The 13,864-nt window shown below is 50.2% G+C and overlaps 1 protein-coding gene across 1 annotated transcript in view; it reads left to right on the forward strand.

The window, feature by feature from the left end:
* Rpn1 (ribophorin I) overlaps nt 1-5,742 on the forward strand; it is an 18,645-nt gene extending 12,903 nt beyond the window's left edge. The window contains exons 6-10 of the mRNA XM_055617422.1: nt 488-587; nt 1,915-2,053; nt 2,145-2,264; nt 4,390-4,635; nt 5,160-5,742. Of these exons, the coding sequence (XP_055473397.1) occupies nt 488-587; nt 1,915-2,053; nt 2,145-2,264; nt 4,390-4,635; nt 5,160-5,342 (788 nt within the window). The 3' untranslated portion in view covers nt 5,343-5,742. The remainder of the gene's footprint in view (nt 1-487; nt 588-1,914; nt 2,054-2,144; nt 2,265-4,389; nt 4,636-5,159) is intronic.
* The last annotated feature ends 8,122 nt before the right edge of the window (nt 5,743-13,864 follow it).

Genomic DNA, 13,864 nt, shown 5'->3' on the forward strand with positions numbered 1-13,864 from the left:
TTTCTTTCTTTCTTTCTTTCTTTCTTTCTTTCTTTCTTTCTTTCTTTCTTTCTCTCTCTCGCTCTCTCTCTTTTTCCCTTTCTCCCTTTCTCTTTCTCTCTTTTTCTCTCATTCTTTCTTTCTCTTTGCCTTTCTTTCTCTTTATCTCTTTCTTTCCTTTCTTCCTTTCTCTCTCTTTTTCTCTTTACTTTTTCTCTTTCTCTCTCTCTTTCCTCCCTCCCTTCCTCCCTCCTTTCCTCCCTCCCTTCCTCAGACAGTTTTTCTCTGTGTAACAGAGCCTTGGCTGATATAGACTTGTTTGTAGCATAGGCTGATCCACCTGCCTCTGCCTGTGCTGTCACCACTGGCACTCGCCCACTGGCTCTTGCCAGTGAACTCATAATGTCCCTCCTTTTATGTAAAAGGAGAAAGTTCCTATCTTGTAGTTTCTTATCTACCGTCTTGTTTTCTGCTCACATCATTGCCTGTACTTGTTGCTGATTCTCAGGTGACCAGTATGCACTGAAGATGCGGTTTGTGGACCACGTGTTTGATGAGCAAGTGATAGATTCTCTGACAGTGAAGATCATCTTGCCTGAGGGAGCCAAGTAAGTGGCCATTCCATTCCTCTCCATGACATTTCTCCATGGTGCCATCCTGGTGCCTCACAAGGGCCCTGTGCTGTCTGTAGTCATTAGATAGCATTGATGGAGAGACTTTCTTGTGGAACCTCCGTCTAAAGCTAGGAAAGAAAAGTCAGATTCAAAGGACGGCACATGATTTCCTTAGGGACTTTCCAAAAACATAGTGCCTCTGTATGCCTGGAGCAGAAGCAGAATTGTCTCAGTCAGTCAGAGGAATGGCTTGCGCATAGTGCCAGGGGAGAACATTCAGGAGGTTACAGAGCTGTCCACCTACAACTTCAGCACTTAGAGGAGATTGTGGGATCTCGAGTTGGAGTGCAGCCTTGGCTACATAGTTCCAGGCCAGCCTGGGCTGTACAAAGCAAGTGCTTGTCTTAAAAAAAGAAGAAGATTGGTAGATTTTGTGCTGTGTTAACAGTGAGTGCATGCTGCAGCTCTGGCCCCACCCTCCCGGCCTGCCTCAGGGTCTTTTGTAACAAACAGGAAGAATCACTTTTGGCCAGTTTGAGCAGTTAGGGTAAGAGATGTCTGATAAAATGAGAGCTTAAGAGCTAGCTGTTGGGAGGGAAGAACGAAGAACTGGGGCTGCGTAGCTCAGTGATAGAGTGTTAGTGATAGATACTAGCCTGTTCATGAGGCTCTGGGTTGAAGCCCCAGTATGGCTGGTGTGTGTGCTCAGGGTGGCACTGACTTGAGGAAGGTGCCATGGCCATCTGGAGGAATCCATTTGGTGGGAACAGATGATCACTTACATGGCTCCTGTCCTTAGCATGAGCTGCTTACACTTTTTTTTTTTTAAATCACTTTGTCTAGTTTCTTGTCATAGTGTTTACGAGGTCTCTGTTGATTCATATATCCACTCTGACCTGTGCTTTCAGTGTTCATGGGGGAGGGCTTGTTCCTTCAAGCTGAACTACTGTGTTACTATTCCTCTGGGCGCTATCGGCCTGGCTAGAAAGTAATGCATGTGCCCTAGTCCTGAAAGCGACTATGATTCAGTGAGGAAGGAGCAGTTAGGATAAGCCCCAAGGCCCTCTTCAGGCCCTGAGAGACTCCCGAGGGGTCTGTGCTGGGAGGCTGTGTGACCCCACCCTGTGAGTGCTGAGGGACTGTCGTCTGGTCTTCAGCTGCCAGGTCAGCAGCCGAGGAGCCTACTGCCAGACGCCTGCAGCAGAAAGGGTGAGGCGGTGTGAACTTAGCCTCCTCGTAGCCCCTTGGTCTTAAGAATTGTGCCGCCCACACCCTCACCTGGTGTGCTTTGTTTGAGGCTGTTCTGTGCTCTGTGTTCCAGGAACATCCAGGTGGACAGTCCCTATGATATTAGCCGTGCCCCTGATGAGCTGCACTACACCTACCTGGACACTTTCGGCCGCCCTGTGATTGTCGCCTACAAGAGGAACCTGGTGGAGCAGCACATCCAGGACATCGTGGTGAGTGGCTCTGCTGGCCGCTGTTGGAGTTGGTGGCAGTGGCTGTGGCTGTGACTTGAGCTGGTCTCTCCTGACGCCTTTCTCCTCCCAGGTGCACTACACGTTCAACAAGGTGCTCATGCTGCAGGAGCCTCTGCTGGTCGTGGCCGCCTTCTACATTCTGTTCTTCACTGTCATCATCTACGTCCGTCTGGACTTCTCCATCACCAAGGTACTCTGCTCCCTTCCTCTGTCAGGCAGTCCTGTGCCCCTGTGATTTTCACACACACCTCCACGGTGAGCTAGACAGGACCTTGTCGCTGGAATCCCCTACCTTTTTCATGCCTCTGCTAATCCTCACTGGAGAGACAGTTTTCTTCGCTGTGGTGGTAGGGATGGAACTCAGTGTATCAGGCATGCCACACAAGCCATTGAGCTGGACCATAGCTTTTATCTCTGAGACTGGCTGTGAGCATACTGTATTAAGCCTCTGCTTCCTGTCTTGTTGTGGTTGTGGAAACAACCTAGACACTTGGTGAGGTTGGAAAATCATTAAATGATTGCTGTTTTGCTCCTAGTTATTCATCTGACCTTGAAGGTAGAGTGCCCCCTTGGTCTTGTCAGCAGTACCCTCTATCCCTTTCCTGTGGGCGCTCCTTGAGGAGGTGACATCAGAGTTCAGATACTGTAGACAGGGCCCAGTCCACCACCTTTCCTTGCTGCTTGCTGACTGAAGGCTGCCTTCCTGGGGCTGCGGCCCCCTGTAGGGTCTTCAGACCATCTTTGTCTCTTTCCTTTTCTTCAGTTCCCATTCTTCCTCATTATTAGCAACCATGCTGTTTGATAAAGGAACTGGAGCCCTGTGATGGACACCAGAAGCTGACACTTTGTGGTGCTAGGCTTTGGGTGTGAGCGGTGCTTCTGTTGGGTCCTTTTCGCAGCCAGCTAGGAAGGACTGTCATTGCCCTTAATTCAGTCCAGTTGCCATGGGGTTCTTGTCTGTCTCCCCTCACTTCTTCTCTCCTACACCTAGCGAAATCACTTTGTCTTCATTTGTTGAGTTGTGTAAACACACATTGAATAGCTTTAAATTTGCCACATTCATACCATATACTGGGACAGTCCTGAGGTTATGCAGCTCTTCTGTTTCATATGGAGATCCTGTTCTGTTTTGTTTGAAATCTTGGTTTACTTATTTGTGTTAGAATTTCATTTTAGTTTCTTTTCCATTATTGCTAGATTGTAGGGAGAAGGGCAAGACAGGGTCTTACTATGTAGCTCTTGTTGGCCTGGACTTGGCTGTGTTGACCAGGCTGGCCTCAAACTCAGAGATTCACCTGCGTCAGCTTTCCAAGTACTGGAATTAAAGGCGTGTGTCCCCCAGGCAGCCACTGCTATATACTAATTTTAGTTATGAATTAGGAAGTTATAAGTTCAGATTCCTAAAACGTCAGTCCTGCCTTGTCCTTCCGTTTTTTTTCTTCTAGGACATTAATTTCATTGATCTGGTAGCCACTCCGCTTTGTGGTTGTAAAAATTAGGCAGATACTTTTTATTTTATTGTCTCTTCTTACACTATAGGTTGTGACTGATTTTGCATACATAGAGTGTCCATTTCCCGTTTTTCAGGCATCACATCTGCAGATATGACCCCGAGTCTTCCTCTACCGTGTTTGCATTTACCTCACGTAAAACTCTGTTTTGTTTCGCGATTTTTCAAGACACGGTTTCTCTGTGTGGCCTTGGCTGTCCTGGACTCGCTTTGTAGACCAGGCTGGCTTCAAACTCAGAGATCCCCCTGCCTCTGCCTCTCCAAGTACTGGGATTACAGGTGTGTGTCACTGTGCCTGGCTTTTATGGAAAGTTCTAAGGGTGTATTATGTAAAAGTAACTTGTGTTTACTAGACGGAAGCCAGCCTCTAGTCTGAGTTGTTGCGCAGGCCTTGCCAGTGGTCAAATGGCGAGAAGGGTACATAGGTGTGGCCTCTAAGGGATGGTAAATGGCAGAAGGAGTTTATGTTCTGTCCTCAAGTCCTAGAAAACCTTTGAAGGAGAGAGGCATGATGGTCTCCCCGAAGTCTTTCACGACTGGAGATGAGCTCTAGTTTCATGGCTCATTCTACTGTTATTGTCCTGGTTGTGTCCCTGTGCCTGTGGAACTGTAAAGTGGTGTTTGCTTCATTTCCTCCAGTCTTTGGTGTTGAGCCTGGTCCTCCTTAAGTGTCAGAAGGGGTTGACTCTTGGCTTTCTAAGGTGACCTCTGCTGGCTGGTGGCAGAGGCACCCTATGGCAGGTAGGGTGGAGTGAGCGTCAGCCTAAGCCTGTTGACAAACATGGTGTCTCTCTCTACCTTCTAGGATCCAGCTGCAGAGGCCAGGATGAAAGTGGCTTGTATTACAGAGCAGGTCTTAACCTTGGTCAATAAAAGGTTAGGCCTCTACCGTCACTTTGATGAGACCATCAATAGATACAAGCAGTCCCGGGATGCCTCTACCCTTAACAGTGGCAAGAAGAGCCTGGAGACAGAGCACAAAGCTGTGACCAGTGAGATAGCTGTGCTGCAGTCCAGGCTGAAAACAGAGGGCTCTGACCTGTGTGACAGAGTAAGTGCTGGTGTTGAGTTGCCTGTCTGTGGCCCTCTACGCCCCACTTTAGGGACTGTGTCCAGGTGTTGAAAGCAGCCTCCATTCCCACTCCTTGGGCTAGGCGAGGCTCCAGGTGGCTCTTCATTCTCACTTGTACAGAACCACAGGCTCGTTGAGTGCTGCCAGTGTTTATGGTGGGACACAGAGCTTTGTGGAATCTGTAGTCTGGCTTGGAGAAGTTCTCAGAAGTCCTACAACTTCTCCAGCTCTATGTCCATGTGGCTGGCAGAGAGGGCAATGCTTCTCCACAGTGGCCAGTCTTCATCTCCAGGTGGCTGTGCCTGTAACCAGTGCGTGTGTATGTGTCAGGGCATGTATTTCCTGCTAGGCTGCATGACGAGATCAAGGTGAATCCTGGCTAAAGGAAGTGAATTGTTGAGTCTTCCTGTGGAGCTCTGAACCGTAGGCCTGGGAGGCAGTGGGGCTTGTTGAGTGGGGTGAGAGGACAGCTCTCTCACCCTGTCCTGCTCTTGTCTCTGCAGGTGAGTGAAATGCAGAAGCTGGATGCACAGGTCAAGGAGCTGGTGCTCAAGTCGGCGGTAGAGGCTGAGAGGCTGGTGGCTGGCAAGCTCAAGAAGGACACGTACATCGAGAACGAAAAGCTCAGCTCAGGAAAGCGCCAGGAGCTGGTCACCAAGATCGATCACATCCTGGACGCTCTGTAGCTCTTGTCTCCAGGGCAGGCCCAGGTTGCCTACACACCCCCATGGCAGTGGAGAGGTAGAGGGAGGAGGCTGTGATTAGCAAAAGGCCTCAAGGAACAAAAGCCCATCCATGCCATGTAGGAAGCTTGTTCCTTATTTCTGAATGGCTCCCTTTTTTATAAAAGCAAAAACCTAAACAAAAATTCTGTTGAAAAACCAAACATCGTTGTATTTTGAGCAAAGGCATTTTCAGTACTTGATTAGTGGTGTTTTGTTCTCTTACCTGGGTTATTTTTTTCAGTCTGTAAGTCCTGTTTTATGGCCTTCTAATTCATAATGTTTGGTTCTTTTGTGAGCGTATGCATGGTTTTTTAGAAGTGTGTATGACCAAATGAAAATAAAGGAGGGACTGTGAACATTTGCTTTTGCTGGGCTGAAATCTCTTATGTAACTCTGAGAGGTTTTGGGGGTGATACTTTCTTTTTTTTTTTTTTTTTTCCAGACAAGGTTTCTCTGTGTATCCCTTGGCTGTCCTGGAACTATGTAGACCAGACTGGCCTTGAACTCAGAGATCCCCCTGCCTCTGCCTCCCAAGTGCTGGGATTAAAGATGTGTACCACCACCACCCGGCAGGGTATAATACTTTTTTCACCATGGGTTCTCTTGTAGTGTTGCAAGTGTCAACTGATAGAAAGTCATGAGAGGCTCAGCGAGGTACAGAAGGCTGCGCAGCGGTGGTAGAGTAAGCCTACTGTATTTAAATCTGTGTAGCGCATTCAGAGAATTGAGAACAGTGATGAGTAGAGGTGGTTTGTGGGAGGGTGACAGCTACCTCACAAAGTCATAATCTTAAATTACCCACACTCTGAGGAAGTCCCAGGCTGAAGAACTGGGTGAGGGTAGTGCAGATAGCAGGATGGAGAGCGTTCCAGGCGTGTGTACTGTGTGATGGGCCCTGGTACAGGCTGGAGCTTGAGGACTCACAGAGGGTCTGTAGAGTGTACATGACAGGGCTGCAGAGGTGCAAGTCCAGAACAAGGCATCTTGGTCTGTCTGTGGGCTTTGTCTTCACCTCAGCATCAGGGCAGACTGACCCCCTGCAAGGGCGGGGCCAGTGTTGGGGTTTGGTTGAGAACAGAGCTAGAGTTTGATAAGAGAAAGCCAGAGGCATACTGTAATCCAGGTCAAAGGTGACACAGAGATGTAGGGGTTGGTTGTGGGTGGCTGAGAAAGTACTAGGAAGCATCTGCCTGGGATATATTGCCATCTTCACCTACTTCCTGTCCCATCAAGTAACATACAGAGGTCAGTTGTACGAGTCAGCCTCCATCTTCTTCACATCATAGTCTACTGTTGTAGTGCAAACTTGGCCACATTGGGAGTTTGTAGAGAAGCTCACCTTTGTGTTAACAGGTGCACACACAGGTGATTACTGAGTGGGTGGCTCTTAAGTTGTTGGGGTGGGTTGACATGATGGTCCCATCCATTAAGCACAGAGAACTATGGGCTAGTTTTGAGAGACTGGTGGACTTTTTGTTTCAATTACAGCAAGGTGCCCGAGACTCTTGCCCACAGGCAGCTCAGAACCTGACAAGGAGAGATGTGGTTTGGGACGTCAGGGTTCTTAGGAAGATGAGATGGAGGTTGTGGGGGTGGGAGTGTGTATGAAGAACATAGAATTAGAGGAGACCTGGGGTCTGTGTGGCAGTGTGTGTATGTACTGTCTGCCACCCAGAGAGCAGAGGCAGGAGGACCACTTGAGAAAAAAAATTGAGATCAGTTGGAACAATGTGATGAGACTATCTTCTTTTTTGGAAAACATTTATTGTTCGAGGCCAGCCTGGTCTACAAAGTGAGTCCAAGACAGCTAAGGCTACACAGAGAAACCCTGTCCGGAAAAAAAGAAAAAGCATTTATTGAGTCAAAATCAATACTGTTTAATATCTACAAGCAACAATGAGCTCACTTTATTAAAAAATGAACACAATGTACAAAAAAGTATGCCTATATTCTAAAATTATGTCCATTTTGTGCTGAACAGGAGTCATTGAAACAAAATCAAGACACAGACCATCTTAACAGCAGTAAAGAGATTCTGGAGACAGTATTAGGCCTCCTGAGAAATAATGGCTACTTGGGTGGACAAATGGTTAATAGGGAGAGATTTCAGGTCTAGTGTTGAGAGGAGACATGAAAAGACAGGCCACTGCTAGCAATCATCAAACACTGCAGAGATCAAGATGGGAGGCCAGCAATGCCTGGCATTTAGGAGTGGGCCAGGCCAGCCATCTGTTGTTGGGTATAGAGATTGTGAAACTTGGAGGGCTGGTTGTGATGTCTGGTGCCAGAGTCTAATAGCACGTGGGAGGAGGGGGATGGTGCATCAAGGGCAGCCTGGGCTACATAATGAGGTCCAGCCTCACAAACAACAAAAGGAGGGGAAGGATGTGAGATGAGTTAGAGGTGGGATATCAAGAGACGGTGAAATCCGGTCTTGCTTCTGGCCTTTTACAAGGCTCTCTTTTAGAGAGAGCAACCTGCTTCATAGGTTGACAGTAGCTTAAGGAAGCGCCACTACACAGCTACAGGCTTTGGTGCTGTGGTGGAGCCAGTGCTCTCAAGGTGATGCTCCTCCATGGACTGCCTGCTGTGCAAGTGCCCAGCGCGGCGCCGGGGCCTCGTAGAAGGCCTGGCCTCTCTTTTTCTCGGTATTTTGGAGCCTTCATAAAACAGCAGCCACGCCAGATCTCGGTTTTTTGGTGCGTGCTCCAGTCGCCCCCTGGTGGCCCAAAGAGGGAAAGGGCCACGTTTGCACACTGGCATCGCTTCAAGTTAGGTAGGGAGAGGCATCAGCCAAGATTGGGATGCGCAAGCGCAGTTGGTGGCCTACGGTGAACGCCGCCGAGCATGCGTGCACCCCGTTTAAAGACCTTGCCCCAAATCCTGTGGTTGATGGGGTCCCCTATGTGTCCTGGCTCCAGTATTCCTGCGTCTGGGATTTAGGTAGTCCTGCTTCAGAAAGCCGAAGGCGAAGGACATGGGTTTGCAGGTGGCCCAGCGGTGGCGCTCCAGCATCCTTGGGCTGGCGCAGCGGGCACATCTTGTTTTTTGCTGTCTCCTTATCTCCATCCTTGCTACCCTGGCCACCCTGGTGCCCAGAGCCTCAGACCATTACAGCCTCGTGCTAATTAACTTGTCCCTTGGTTCCCCAGTAGCAAGAGAAGCCTCCGTTTCCTTGTTGGCAGTCGGAGAGGAGTGGAGGAGTGGAGGCCTGGTCCCACATCTCACCAGGTTTGGATTGTTGGGCGACGCACAGCCTCACTTGGGATCCAGGGATAGCAGGTGGCCCTGAAACCAGTCCACTGGCCTCAGCCCACGTGTCCCAAGGCCACATGGCAGTTGGGCCCAGCCATGGGCAGCCCTGTCTTGGCTCAGAGCACAGCACAGGCCAGAGAAGTTCTGCGGGTTCTGAGCTGCCTCCATTTGTCTTGGAGGTTGACATGGAGAAAACCCCGAAGGCCTAGTCGCCCTCACAGTTTCACCACAAGTATCCTGACCGGGTGTCTGGTGCCGAGCTGATAGTGCAGGCCCTGGCCGCAGCCCTGCCGGAAACCGCGCTGCCAGCGGTTGGGGGCCGCAGGCTGGGACAGGAAGCGCCCGGTGAACCAGAGGCCTCTGCAGACTTGCACTGAGGCCAAGCTGCCGCCATGTTGAAGGTGGACTCCTGGGGCTGGCTGGGCAAGGTCTGCTCTGTTCACCTGCCTCTCACCAGGCTGGGGAGGTAACAGGATCAGGATGTTAGCCTCCAGCCTCCTGGCCCTGGTGTAAGGATTGGGAGCCTCTGGCTAGGCCCTTCACTGTGTCCTCCTAGCCCTGTAGCTTCAGCTTGCACATGACCTATCGACTGGTCTAGACCTGAACGGCTTGAGCAGCTATTGTGAACTGCTGCCTGGGTGGCTTATACACAGGACTTCACCGTCAGAGTTCTGCAGAATTCTGGCTGGGCATTTGGGTGTGGTGAGAGTCCTCTCCGTTTTGGGGTGAGTCCCTCGTGCTGGAGAAGGAGGAGGAACCTCTCAGGGTTTATCAGGCCACGCATCTCATTGATGAGGGCTATTCATCCATGTGCTTATCACACACACACACACACACACACACACACACACCCCCGACATACACAACCAACACACCCATTAGGGATTTGGCCAACATACAAATTTGGGGGCACGCACACACACACACACACATGCACAACTATGGAGCCTGTTGAAATACTGGTGGGTGAGGAAGAGGCAATAGAGAGGGTGTTAGGTCCAGGAGAGAAGGAGCCAATGAAAAGTCAATAGAGCATGGTGGTGGGATTGTGAAAGGATGCTGACAGCCAGCATGCAGGATAAGCACCCCCCACACATGCACAGTGCTTTGGCATTGCTCTCTGAAGTCGACTGGTGGCTGCATTTCCTGTCCTGCCCTCCACTCTTGAGCAGTCGAAATGAAGGCAGGATGTCAATTTTACTCAAAAAAGTATCTTTGCCTTGTGTCAGGCACCAACTCTGTGTTGATAAGTAGCCCACAGCCTCCCATGACGTGGAGAGGAAGCAGACACTACAGAGTGAATCATGGCAGGTGGTGACAGGCACTGTGTAGGCAGTGACTGGGCGATGGGATGCACAGATCTGGTCTGAGAGTCAGGAGCCACCTTGACGGACAGAGCCTGCCCCTCCCTCCTTCCTGTCTCTCCCCTACACACCCGTTCAGGCCTCTGGCGGCTGTTGAACCTCCTGTCTTGGAGTTGACTTCCCGGCATGCCTCCTTCCTCTCAGCACCCAGCTTCCTCTCTAGAGCCCAGCTTCTGCAGCCACCTCTTCCAGGCTTTGTTGAAGGCTGTGACTACACCTGACAGGCCGCTGTGTTTGCTCTTCTTTCAGTCTCGCACTGTCATTGGGAGAATAGGGACTGACTGACAGAAGGCCTGGGAGGGTTCCAGGACTTGACATCTGTGAGCCCCAGCATAGATCCCCAGAGCGGGGATCTGCCCTCCACCTGGGGCAGCAGCAGCCTGGAAGCTACACTGAGTGACCCTGTCTATCAAGCGCTTTATCAGTCTGCACTCACTTGATTCCAACAGTAGGTGGAGGCATCAGCCAGGACGTCACTCCCACTGAGTCCCACAGACCTGAGCCACGAACTCTCTAGCCAGCATGTGCCCAGCCTGGAGCAGGCCTCTCTCTCTCTTTCTCCCTGCCTGCCTTCTTCCCTCTGCCAGGGATGGTTACCCACCTTCAGACCAGAGCCTTTCATCATATCACCCAGCCATTTTTTTTCACACTGCAATGATTCAGGCCTGAGGTCTTACTGTTTAGTGGTAAATATCTGAGAGCTTTGGAGCACCAGTACTCAAGAGCATTGGTAGCAACGGGTCTGGTGGTGATGGGGAGTCTGGGGCAGCCTGGCTTGTTCTCTATCCTGCGTCCTGTCTCTTCCCAGGCTGGGCTGAGTCAGGCAAGGCGGGGGTGCACAGGTGCACAGTGGGTTTCCTTGCTGCCTTGTCGGAAGTGGTGGGGTACAGTTCTGTGCTTTGGGTCCTCCCCGGCACACTGACAATGACAGACGTTTGAGAGCTTTTGACAGTAATGCCTAGACACCTCTTTGTCTTCTGTAGGCGTGAGGCACATCGGCATAGGCAGGCTTCCGGCCATTCCGAAGTTTGGATGTGCACAAGCTACTACCTTCACCAAGCCATGTGGTTACGCACAGGGTCTACACAGGCAAACGTGCACACTCACTCAATAAAAGGTGGGCTTTTATTGCGCACTTGGTTAGTTCTGGGTGATGTTCTTGGCCCTGGGGAGACAGTAGGGAGGGCCAACATCCTTATCCTCAGAGCCGCCCACAGAAACTCCTGCCAAGTCCTGGGAATCAACACACACACACACACACACACACACACACACACACACACACACACCACACACACACACACACACACCACACAGAGCTCACAAAGGCTGGGGCATGGGTGCATTTTTGTCACTTTGAAGCTATGATCCCAAACACTGCAGCCAGGGGAACATGCTGGGCAGGACCTTGTGCCCAGCACTGAGGCCTGGAGGGAGAAGGGGGGTCAGGCTGGAAGCATGTGAGGAATGGATGTGGGGAAGACACAGTCTCCCACCCTTCAGTCCCCCCTCCCCCAGCTCCTTCCAGCAGCCCCAACTTTCATTTGCTGTCAGGAGGAGAAGGGTGGAAGAGATGTCTAGAGAGGAGCACGATACAGCAGAGCCAGGCCTAGGAGGGGGAAAGGCTAGCTCCAGAGAAGGTGTATATGTGGTTGTGATTGTGTGTCTGGGCAAGCGTGTCTTAGTGGGGACCCATGTGCCATGTCTGGGTTTCATTGTGGGTGGACTAGAGGGCGGAAGGCAGGTATCGTGAGGGTGACAGGTGTGTGACATCATCGGGGTACATTGCGCTCAGACACAGCAGTGAGGATTTGTGCATATTTGTGGAGCGTTTTGGGACACCTTAGGGTTTGATAACAGCAGATGCCAGCTCTGGTGCAGCTGCCTGTGGCTCTGAGAGCACCATCCACATGTGCGCACAGACAATCCACAGGGGCCTTGCCTCAGGCCCCGCCTCCTGCCCTAACAATTTCCCCAGGGGAGGGGGCTTTTAGAGCAAAGAGGTTTATTTGGCTCACGTTTCTGGTGTCTGGAAAGTCCCATCAGACCCAGTGTGTAGCCAGCTTTCTGGCTGATGGCTCCGCAGAGAAAAGGGTAAGGTGTGTGCAGGGTCAGTGAGATGGCTCTTTAGGTGAAGGCACCCAACGCCAGGTCTGACAACCTGAGTCGGATCCCTGGGACTCAACATGATGGAAGCAAAGAACTGACTCCCCCAAGCTGTTCTTCGTGCCCGGACCATGGCCTGTAAACAGGAAATGTGATGATAATAAAAATAACTCGGGACATACAAGAGCAGTGGCCTCTCTTCATTAACAGCCGGGGCTTGGAAGGTTGAAAGAAGCCCAGCCCACTGCACGAGGCTGGCACCAGCCCTTCCTGAATCCCCACAGAGCACTCTACCTCAAAGATGCCATCACCCCAGTATTGAGCTGAAGCTGCAATGTAAGCTTGTGAGGAGACACACAGAAGGCCTGCATGGCTCAGCTGGGTTCTGCATGGAAGACCTGGGCTTTTAATGAGCTGAGTCTTGTCTGGGCCCTTTTTCTTACTAATCTTTATTTTCTTAATTCCTCTGCTTGGGGCATACTGCCCTCACCTTGCTGAATCTTCCAACATCCCCATGCTCAGATTGCCTGTCGGTGATGTGTGTCCCCAGGAATGTGTGAGGTCTCACGTGTCTTTACAACAGTTGGCCGGATAGCTTATCACAGCGGCACTGATTTCTTGGGATTCTGTAGGGTGGGATGTTCAAGATTCCAGTGCCAGCACCTCATGCCCTGGGAGGTCTCTTACTGCCTCACCAGGCAGAGGGTCCTTGGCTGTGGGGTTTCTTGTCTCCGAGTCAGGAACCTTGTCACGATGCTCTGCCATCCCACCTGAGGCTCTTACGAACAGTTCCATTCCCCTTCCTAGATCCTGGCTAGGTTTCCAATGTGTGAATTTATTGCCCATTGTACATTTTCGTGTTTACATTTATTTCCCTCATATATAAATAATTTTAATTCAGTTTTGTTTTTGTTTTTCAAGACACGGTTTCTCTGTGTAGCCTTGGCTGGCCTGGACTCTCTTTATAGACAAGGAAGAACTCACGGAGATCTGCCTGCCTCTGCCTCCCCAAGTGCTGGGATCACACGTGTGCACCACCACACCTGGCTTTAATTCTGTTTTAACTAGTGAAAACTCATGGTTTTTCCTAAAAGAAAAGGAAAGTGATTTCCTGTTTTTTATTATATGTGTCAAATACTTGTATAAAGTAACAACGAAAGGTTCTAAGAAATTAGTCTTTTAGCATTTATAATTTTCAATTGATGTTTCTTTGTGTGAGAAATTTTAGTCACAAGTGGTTGAAATGTTAATATTGTTCTTTGAAAGAATATACAATAGGTTTACAAATGTTTAAAATATCACCCACAGGTTGATTTCTTCAAAATAGCCATTAAGACGATAAAATATTTATTTTGCAAAAAAAAACCATAGACTTGGTAACATTGGGATATTCAGAGCCCAGCGCTGATGTGGATATATCATCTTAGAAAAGGTGAATAGCCTCGTTCACTTACTACCGGGTAGAAACACTCCCTCTCTCTCTTCCTTCTCATTCATTTCCCACTCCCCAGTGAGAGACACGCACTCCCTCCATCTTCCTGCTCACTCAGCCCCTCCCCCCAATTCCCCAGGGAGGGGCCTCCCCTCTGACTCTTGCATGATAAAAATGAATGGGAGCTGGTGGCCATACAGGGCCGTTCTTGGGGCACCTGGCACTGCAGTGATCTGCTCTCTGGTGACGTAAATCCCTCCTATGAAGACAGAGCTGTGTCTGGACTGTGTGCTCTCCACTGACCAGCGTCTCACCGGCTCCATCTT

This window comes from Psammomys obesus, unplaced genomic scaffold (genome assembly GCF_907164565.1).
Source record: "Psammomys obesus unplaced genomic scaffold, mPsaObe1.curated_primary_1811, whole genome shotgun sequence".
Lineage (NCBI taxonomy): Eukaryota > Metazoa > Chordata > Mammalia > Rodentia > Muridae > Psammomys > Psammomys obesus.